This window comes from Phoenix dactylifera, chromosome 4, assembly GCF_009389715.1.
Source record: "Phoenix dactylifera cultivar Barhee BC4 chromosome 4, palm_55x_up_171113_PBpolish2nd_filt_p, whole genome shotgun sequence".
NCBI classification, from domain to species: Eukaryota; Viridiplantae; Streptophyta; class Magnoliopsida; order Arecales; family Arecaceae; genus Phoenix; species Phoenix dactylifera.
Window position 1 is genome coordinate 2,708,837 of NC_052395.1, and position 10,527 is coordinate 2,719,363.

At 38.0% G+C, this 10,527-nt stretch overlaps 1 protein-coding gene across 6 annotated transcripts; it reads left to right on the forward strand.

Annotated features, from left to right (window-relative positions):
• LOC103712948 (PITH domain-containing protein 1) lies at positions 1–9,914 on the forward strand. Of its 6 annotated transcripts, none has more exons than XM_008799666.4 (11): positions 1–197; positions 1,310–1,390; positions 1,656–1,708; positions 4,901–4,978; positions 5,652–5,709; positions 5,785–5,834; positions 7,035–7,143; positions 7,230–7,291; positions 8,267–8,319; positions 9,508–9,539; positions 9,627–9,914. In XM_008799666.4, the coding sequence occupies exons 1-9, from the start codon at positions 114–116 to the stop codon at positions 8,307–8,309; spliced, it is 618 nt and encodes a 205-aa protein (XP_008797888.1). In that variant the 5' UTR covers positions 1–113; the 3' UTR covers positions 8,310–8,319; positions 9,508–9,539; positions 9,627–9,914. The 6 variants fall into 6 exon arrangements, with proteins under 6 accessions (XP_008797888.1, XP_038981233.1, XP_026662687.1 ...); XM_039125305.1 differs by having other exon boundaries at positions 1,659–1,708; XM_026806886.2 differs by lacking the exons at positions 9,508–9,539; positions 9,627–9,914 and adding an exon at positions 8,921–9,222.
• The last annotated feature ends 613 nt before the right edge of the window (positions 9,915–10,527 follow it).

Consider the following 10,527-nt stretch of genomic DNA (forward strand, 5'->3'; position numbering starts at 1 on the left):
CTCACCACAACGGTAGATGAATCATCGCGAACCCCATTCCCTTCTTTACCGTTCTCTCGGGTCTTCTTCTCCACCCTTCTCATCATCATAGCCATTTAGCGAGCAAAGAGAGAATGGCGTGCATGCACGATCACAGCTGCGAGGATCACAACTGCTCCGCGGATTGGTCTCTCTATAAGCACATAGATTTCTCTAAGGCATGTTCACATCTACAAACTTTTAGATTTCTCTTTTTCTTGATCGGCTTTAATAGATTTGAGTTCCCGTGTTTCCAGATCACCTCCGAGTTCTTTCATTGCATTTAGTGTTCTCTTTCAAATTACTTCTGGGTTTACCGGAATTATCCAGATTCTATTTCCGGCCATATTTTCCCCCTTCTTAACCTATCTCTCGATGCTTATCCGTAGTGGTGGCTAATATTTTTCTAGTTTGGATTTCTCGTAATGAAAGAAAGATCAGCAGATACTGCTTTAAAAGAGTCAAGAACTTAAGGATTTCTGCTGTCATATTTAGACTTCTCGTTTCTTTCATCTAATATATAGGTTCTGGTCCAAGTTTCAACTGGGGATATATTGTAACGCAAGAGGGTCGAAGAAAATTGTTGTTTGTCTCGGGTCAATTCGGTACATGTGGTGGGCGTTCTAGTGATTGAGCTGTGAACATGAGATAAAAGAAGGGGGATTTTGGTGAGGACTTATGATGTCTAAAGGAGGGCTTTGATTTCCTGTGAAAGGAGTCGAGCTTGATAAAGCGTTAATGTGATGAAATTGGTGATGAGCCTCCCGAGACTGATTAGATGACCATCAAATGGTGGATCTTGATGCTGCTATTCTTGTGTGTGTGTGTGTGTGTGTGTGTGTGTGTGTGTGTGTGTGTGTGTGTGTGTGTGTGTGTGTCCGTGCATTTCCAGAGAAAATATTCACAAATCTATTTCCACCGTTGACGCTAACTTACTCCTCTCTCTCTCTCCCTCTCGAGAATTTTTCAGAATAAACTAAAGTAGTGTACATCTATGAACAAATAAGCTGTGCTAACTCCTTTCACATACATGGGAACATGTGCGAGTGCCTGATGGGCAAGCTGCTTACTCCATTGCTACGCAGTCTACATCATGTATAGCAGGCACGAGTCGTTATATACTTGATGACCACTTGATTGATCATCCAAAGATAGCTTTCTTTTTCTTTTTTTGAATTCATTATCTATAGATTTCCAAGACATTACCTTTACTTTTTTCTTCTATGTATAGAGTATCCTTTGAGTATACTAATTTGAGCTGATTGTTTTCTTTCTTTTTCTTACTTCCCAGGTATCAGCTCTGAATGAATCAATTGCAGGAAGTGTAAAGTCAGTTTTTAAACCTTGGGAACATCGAGTGGATACTTCAGAGGTACTGCTTAGGATATGCTGTTATCATTATTGAAGTAGTTCAAACTAATATAGTTAAAAACTTTGCAATTATTCCTTCTTACAAATTGTTAGAAGAAAGGATTTCTTTGTGGCAATATTCCTTTTGAATGGTTCCAACGAGGACATATCATGACTTTAGTCCAGCAATGAAAAGTTCTCCAATCATGATATTTGCAACTATTCATTCCTGATATCCAGATTTTTTTTTTCTCCCTTTAAGCTCTTATAATTATTCTTTTCTGTAGCAGGGCCTTTTGGAAAGCAATGACGGTGACCCTGAGTTACTTGTTTTTATCCCGTAAGTAGCTGAAGCCACTTGTACATCCTGATGAGAATCTCAACTCCTCCTGTCCATTATTTGTCTATAATGCAACAAATTTTGTTGCAGTGAATTTTGTGACATAATTGCAATAGATTCATGCTCTGTTTATCTGTCTTTTCCACCATTTCCAAATTCAGTCATTTGCGAAAGTATTATCTATGGTTTCGGTCTAATTCTTTTATTCTGGGGAATCGATGAAACCTAATCAAGTGTTTGCTATAGGGGATACTAAGATTAAAAAAAAAAGAAAAATAGTCAATTTTTGAACGATTTGATTTATTTACTAGTCTTAACACAGGCTGCTTGCAGTGGCACAAAAAAGAAGAAAGTATGATGCTTTTGCCAATTCCAAAGTGCCTTCGTTCTCATTAAAGATGTGACATTTACTATATGTTTTGAGTTGCTCAGCATGATTGTCACAACATAAATCTCTTCTTATAATGATTGCAGTGACCGCATAAGCTCGTGGAGATGACAAGATTTAGAGTCCTTGTTCAATTCTCAGCTACAAGGGCTTTTGATGTGTGAGAATATATGAATAATTTTAAAATCCATATACTACTCTAAAGGGCCCGGACATCCTATCATGTCTAGGCATATGCGTTACTTTGTTCTTGCATGGAAAAAAGCTGACACCTTTCAATCTTTGTTGAACTCTGGTTACAATCTAATATCTCAGAATTGAAATCATAATGCATATATTAACAGACACATGCAAAAATTAAATGGATTTCTAATTAGATAGATTCTTGAACATGGTGTCTGCAACCATTGTTTGGACTGCAGCCGAAAAACTTTTAAATTGTGGACTTAGGGTGATGACCATTTCTTGTTTCTGGCTTTTTCTCTTGCTTCTATCATTGCTGGGTTTAGCGTTCATTCTGATAGTTGTATATCTTAGTAGAATAGGTGGTTTTCTCATGAAGGCTTTAGTAATTAACCCACAATGCCACCTTTCTCTGGACCACCAACAGGCTGCACAAAGTTTGTTAGTCTTAAAAGATTCTGCACATATGGTTGGCAGTGCATGGGTAATCATTCTCTCTTTAAGACGGTAATCTGCCCTCACCGTGCATTGGTTTACAGGTTAGACCTGTCTTCAGGATACTGCTGAACCCAATTCACAGGTGTGCACATATCCAGGATCCCTGGAGAGCAAACAACAGACACCCTTTAAGCACCATTCTCAATCTGCAGTCCATTGGTGGGCCTAAATCTTCAGAAAGGTTTTGATGCAAGTAGGTTCTAAAATTTAGGAATTAAGCCAAATTAGAGTCAAATATGCACTAAGAGGCTTTGCCTCAAGATTCGCTCAAGGAGCTATACTCACCTAACCTGGTTGGAGAGCATAATCACCTGTTCTAGGATGTATTTTTAGGTATGTCACAACTCAGGATCTTACCCAAAAAGGCTACCCGGAAGGTATTTTTTGGGTTCCTTAGTCCTCTATAAGTACCCAAAATCTTTTCGATGAATAACCAATGTGGAACTAAACATATGTCCACACGGATTCTCACATACTTCCTATGTTCAAGCTATAACGTCCTCGTCAGACTAAGGATTCAAATTCATTCAAATCTAATTACAAGCACCACGATAGGCCTGTGGTCAGCCTCCATGAATCCGTGCTGCAGTGTCCTCTAGTCCACAGGCTATGGGCCGAGTCCGCTCTGATACCACTAAATCTATCATGCCCTGAACCTAGAGCGCATCCTAAATCCGGAGCATAATAGACACCACATACTTGTATGGCGGATCATACAAGCATATAAGGCTACAGATCATATCAAAGCAATAATAATTCTTAAAAAATTATTTGATCAAGAACTTATTCAAATAATTCTTATAATAGATCCAAAGTGACATAAATGAACATATGCTAATTATTTACTTAAATCAAATAAAATATTATGTGCTAGGCCATGTCGTGTGCCTGGATTCAGATGCTGGGTCCAAGGCGTGACAGGTATCAGGTCCAACACCTTAGTCTAGATAAGCCCAAAGTCCAAATCAAGTAGTCACGAGGCCTTAATTAAGGTCCAAAGACTTAACCTCATAAGCTCACCTAAAACAAACAGGTCAAAGTTTAGGTTCGGCTAATAGCCAAACCTAAACTCTGCATGAACCTGTTTGCAATTTTTATTTGTATTAGATTCAAGATTAGAGACCAAAAACAGAGAAATCTCTGCAGAAAATTCCAGCAAGCTCTCCAACCTTTCTTCTCTCTTTCCTAGCACGGTCTCCTATTTTTGATCTCATCTACAGCTATCTAAGTGGGTGACTGGCATTCTCTGGAGGTTAGAATGTTGGATTTAAAGACCTTTTGAGACCGTTAGCTCTCATTCTATAGTTCTCATACTTTAGAATTGTGTTTTACTCTCCAAGTGTGAGTAATTCTGTTAGCTAGATTAATAGGCCATGTTAAGAAACTTTGACATCTAAGGGGGAATGCTCCAGAAATTGTCCAAATCTGATGGACAAAACCAAGTTAAGATAGACTTGAATCTTGAGAAAAATTGATAATTTTGTTGTCCAAAAGGCCCATAACAACCAGCAAATGAATTTTGTTGATTATAGTCCTCTGTGTTAACTCAAATCTAATGCTTGGATGATATATGAACCTACACGCTTGCATACACACACATAAGCTTACATATACATGCATACACAAACAAACAGAATACTTGCACAAAAATATATAGCACGTGTTTGCATGCTCATGTTTGGTTGGAAATGTATCTTGCAAACTGTCAATAAAGCTTCTCACATGCACACACATACGCACTCAATACATGCACAAAAACATATTGCATGTGTTAGCATGCTTCTCAGATAATGATGATCTCGTTTCTGTTGAAAATAAATGTTTCACATCTAATTCCCTCAATATAACTATGTATTTCCTTTTGAATTTGATCCTCATGTTCATGAACTTCTCAGCTGTTTTCTTTCACTGCTTTTTTGACATATTTCTTGTTTTAAATGTTTTAACTTCAATGTACATTTTTTTTTGACGGTCCATTTGCTATTCTTATTCTCATATGCAATACATGCATGCACGTGTATTGAGACCCATTATATAATTATGGTGAATTCTGAATTTTGAGTTCAATAGTGTTCTCTTGGAATAATTTTTATTCATTAATTGATTTCCTGTTGCAATTATAGGTTTACATCAGATGTTAAGATAAAGAGCATATCTGTTGTTGGTGGTGCTGGTGGAACAAGCCCATCGAAGATGAGAGCGTAAGATTCATCAGTACAATAGTTGCTTTCCTTGTTTTTTTGCTGCTTCCTAATTGATCCGTTTCAAGTAAACTATCATTGCTTTGCACATGTATTGTTATGTGACTTCTAGATGGTTGATTTGTCGCAGATATTGACTTTGTTGCTGCAAACTTTCTATGTCTTTGTTTTATTTTGTCAAATTCATTTTTATATTGTCAAATTTGTGTGCAAATAGCTGGGATTTAGATCTGTTTGTTATTGCCATGCCCTGTCAAATTATGACAATTTTCCACAAACAGTTAGAATCTTGTGTTGTCAGAGCCTTCTCGTCGTATTAGCTATCGCAATCGGGAAAGCACCGGTCTGGTTACTGCTATCCCCTCTCGTCCGCTCTGGTCTATTAGCTCTTCTGCTCTGGTCTCTCGTCCCGCTTCGGTCACTAGTAGTTTGCTATGATCATTTCATCAAAGATTGATCTTTAGTAAGTTCAATCGATTGTAAATAGGTGCGGTAGCATGTTAGGCTTCAATACGTCATGTAAGAATGACATGATAATGTTTTCTATTGCTTTCTTTTTCAAGATAAATATTCTCCGAAGATCTTTTATGCCAGGTTCAGTACATCCTTTTTTCATCTCTCAATCACTGGGAAAATTCATAACCCTACTGAAAATACTCAAACCTATCGACAGGTTTATTAATCGAGATGGTATTGACTTTTCTGATGCTCAAAATATGCAGCCTGTTCAGGTAACACATCATTTTACTTTGCGGTGGAATTCGTTGCCATGTTTAGTATCTAAAATATTTCTTTGTTTCTCCAAGGAATGGGAGTTGGCAGAGAATTTGCAAGGAGTCCTGGAATACCAGACAAGGTGGCATATGCTGAATAATTTCTTTTTCATATCTACCACACTGTTAAATATACAGAAAAGTTCCATTTGTTCTTTCCCTTTTCATCATATCAATAGTATTCTCCAGAAAATTAAACCTAGTCTATTTGTAACCTTGCTAATTCAAGATCAGCTATTTTACTCATAGTTATTAATTATAAACTTCAGTTTCTTTTCATCATGACAAGTATTCAATAATTAAGGATGTACTTTTGAATAAAAGAGAAATATGTATTAGACAACTAGAATTACAACTCGAGCAAGTTAGGTTGAGTTGGAAAAATCTCCAAGGAATGGGAATGTATACAGACTTTGGGAGGTGTATTGTAATACTAGGAAAGGTACTGTCTGCTCAAAATTTCATTAAAGCTTTTGTGGGTTGTCTATCAAATTGCTTCATTTTTTATCACTGTTCTGAAAAAATCAAATTATCTTTTGTCCTTTATTTGACATCACATGAACAAATCATTTTTGCTATATCAAACTGCAGTTTTATCATGTTGCACTTTGAGCACCAATAGGTTAACCTTTGATCAGTTAATTGAATTATGTTTTATAAGTCATCTAGAGAGATGGGTCTTGGCATAGCAGTAAGGTTGCTTCATTATGATCAGGGTATCTTATGGTTTGAAACATGAAAACAATCTCCCCGCACGTGGGATAAGGTTGAGTACATCTGACCTTCCCTAGATCCAGTAGTAGCGGAAGCCTCATGCACTAGGATGCCCTTTTTAACTTGTCTAGAGAGATGTTGCGAATAAAATGTACTAATTGTCCTTTAAATGAAAGAGATGTAGTAGATGGCTATGGTGCAACTTGGTAGTCTGGGTCAAGTTTCATGGGCTAACATGGGTCCCATTAAACTAAAGAAAGAGCTCACTTCTAACACATTTTTATCCTTATATACATTATTCTTTGTTTCTGTCAAGCTGGGTCCTGTTGGGTTTAGTTATATGAGGGACTCCACTGATCAAGTTGGGTAGTTGCAGGCCCTGAGAGCCATATGTGTTATTGTAAGTATCAAGATATCTATGCATGTGCTTCTCATGATAAATTTTATGAGTATCATACTTTAGAATATAATTTGTTGGCATAAGGCTTGACGGTTATATTTTAGATCTTTTTGTCATGCTTGTATTTGTCTTTTTTTGTTGTCTAATTGATGTCAATAAATTTAATTAGATATTCAAGATTTCAAAGTGTGGCCAGTCTCACTCTGCATTTTCCTGAAAATTTTGGTGGGGATACCACTCAGATATACTATATTGGTTTACGAGGTGAAGCTACTCAGGTATCAGAAAAGCTTGAGGCCTTTTCAGTGCTGAATGCCTTGTAACTGAGTCACATTTCATGCTGTTTCTTGAAATTCATTTGCAGTTGAAAAGGGACGTTGTAGCAACAATTGTCTATGAAGTTATGCCCAACCCATCTGACCATAAGTAAGTTTTGCTGCACATCACATAACATATGACTAAAAAGCTCAATCATCTTGCACCATATATATGCATTTCACAGTCCTACTCTATTTTTTGGAAGATTATGCCAGCTCATTACACCAATATGTTTAGTATATAGCACATGCACTTTGGAGTGAAATGTTGCAACAAGGTACCACCAAAGCCTCCTCACAAGTCAAAATTACCGTTCATATAGTGACGCATGGAGTTTCTGCTTCTGCAATCATATCAAGGAGCACTGCAGAGACAACAGCAATCTAGAACTCTGCAAGTTTGAGGTCATAAGTACAAGCAACTGCTGGTCATAGGTTGCCATAATACACTGGACATCTGCAACTTAATATATTGTCTATCTATGCCTTTAATGTGAGAAATAAGAAACTTCTGATTGATTGGAATATGCAAAGTTAGACCAATAATGTGGTGTGGGCAGCATGGATGGAGAACTTAAGAAAGAGCATCGTGGCAATCATAATTTGAGGATTAAAATCATGTAACTTGTTCATTTCACAGAAGAGTTCTTTGAGGTTTAGCTTAAATGAGGTTTATAGGAATAAAATATCACCTTAATGAAAGCATAAGGGTCAAATGTAAAGCAACAAAAGGTGAGATACATTGGTGCATGTTCAAAGTAAATGTTAATGAAAGCTCTTCTGGCAATTGGAGACAGCCTTTATGTAGGGGATTCATAGTCATTCATTTAGTTTACCTTTTGCGAGAGGGCATGATTCATAGTCATTCATTTAGTTTACCTTTTTTGTGTGGTATTAAAGACCTTTTGCAGGAAAATGCCAGTCTTGCTGCCATGAAACAATGGCATTTGATGTAGCAGTTCATCGAAGTATTATTTTTTTTGCTTGTGTTTGATATTTCTTAAATTACTTTTTAAGAATTCACCGTGCTCATTTCATTGCAGAAGTGAGTATTTATTGTGCGCGTCCGTTCTCATGTGTGCAGGACTAAAGCTGATGGTGGTGGTGGTTTCTCACATGTGGAGTGAAGATTAACAGGTAGTCATGTAGAATATTTTTTCTAATGTGGCATACAAACATACTGTCTGATTCTGTATTCTTACTTTTTATCATATATTTTCGTTTCATGGTTGATATGGAAGCTGTCCCAACCACCGGGTGCTTGCTCGGGTGGTATGACTCCTTGCCACTTGGGCAAAGGGGTGGGGGTTTGCTTTCAGTTGGCATCAGCCCTCAAGGTGTGCAGTGGGTATAGGTTAGAAGATGGGCACTAATCCCTCGTAATCTCAAAAAAGATATGGAAGCTATCCCAGAATTCAATTTTGTCACATGGCATTTCTGGTGTGGTTCATTCATTCATGATTCATTTTATGCATAATAGACTTGTTGCCAGATATTTTCTTTGGGTGTTTTGAGTTATGCAGATATTGTTATGCATGGATATACTCGTTGTACTTTCATGTTTTGCTCGCCATTACGAAGAAGCCCCCTTTCCCGTTACTTCTTTATGATGAAACTTAAAATGACTGTCAAGTTCCAGAGTCATATATCTCAATTCATGTTACTTTCATGTTTAGCTTGCCATTATGCAAAAGCCCCTTCCTTCCACCTAATTCAAGGTCTGCAATCTATATCACAGTGTGGGTTCAAAACGACTTTCCTTTGGAGAGAATTTATCACCTGGTGATGAAAAGTTGACAGAGAGATACAGGAGGCCATCAATGATGATTAGGGGTGAAGGTTTGATCAGGTCCTTGGGAACCCCTGACCTTACTGACCTATTCTCTAGATTAGGATCTTGAATTAGGTTTTATTGGGCTGGGTTCTATCTCTACAGAATCCACTTGTTTCCCTAGCTTATGGTTAATAGTTATTTCTTCATGGAATGGCAGAAACACAAGAATTCACCTGCTTATGTAGCAAAATTAATTCACCTGTAAATTTGAGTTAACAAGTGTTTGTGGTTTTGGTGTCACGTCTAATGGGTTGCTGTTAAATAGAATATTGGTGTGTTTTGAGGAACAACTTGATTTCTATGGGGAGATTGTTATCGAACAAAATTATTGATGTTGCCACAGCATATCATCCTTGTAGGCGGTGTTATACATTCATCGGACCATCAAATTCAGATTTAGTAGAATGATAAATATACTGCTTTTAAGAACTTTTATTTTGCCACTAAGCATCTAACATTGGTGTTGCTGCTGGACTGGACCTTCTTTGCAGGGCAAAACAAACAAACCAATCAGTTCCATGAGGTTATTTCTTGCCATACAAAAATATGTATTAACTCCATTTGGAGCGGAATGTTGAAGGACGTTGCTAATGTTTTTTTTTTAAATCAGCTTTTGCCGCTTTCAAGCAGGTTTTTAGCGTGAAGCGATATTTATGTATTATATCAGACCTCTGGAGAGACTTCATGCTTTTCTGTAGGAGAGACTTCGTGCTTTGGACATGCTGCTGTTTCTCAACGCGTCTTTTTCATTTTCTGAAGAGAGTTAGGTATGTGTTGGACCATTTAAATCATGATCAAAATGATGCCGTGCATGACCCTCAGATATGTCAGGTGGTTGTGATCACTTTTTCGCATTGTGTAGCCCTGGAGGTTAACGAGCTGATTTGGTTGAATTTTAGAGTTGGATCTTCCCATCCTAGCACAACAGTTTGTCTATGTTATCACATGATCATTAGAATTCCTGTAGTTAATACATCATTGCCTAGGTTGAAGGTAAATATGAAGGATATGTGATAGAAACGCAGCACTTTCTATGGTGCTTCGAGGGGCAAAATTATTTTTTATCCAAGAAAAAAGTTACTTGCTATCCGTTTCAACATGGATGGTCAAGATTTGTCCATCGGTAGTCGTGCTTGGCCAGTGCAGTAATTTTCTTGACTCTAGGGTTGTTTTCATGCTAGCATGAAATAGCAGCTAGCGTGAGGTTGAGGGGTTTTCTTTTTGTGGTTTTTTTCATCCATCCCTGCTCTACCTATGAAGCCCACAGGTGAGGAAACAAGTGAGGGGTGGGGGGAGATTGTTGAGGAAACAAGTTTGGTACCCCAGAAGCAAAGCGGACAATTGCCGACCTCCTTCGTACTGGCAACGCCTTACTGCATCAAAAGTTGTGCGGTAGCCATACTTTCATCAAACACTTGGTGTGAGGCCATGGCGGCCCCTGGCACGGCTGCGCCGGGGGGCTCCGGTGGTGGCCGGCCTTCTAACCCTGCACCAGGGTAGGCCGAGACCAC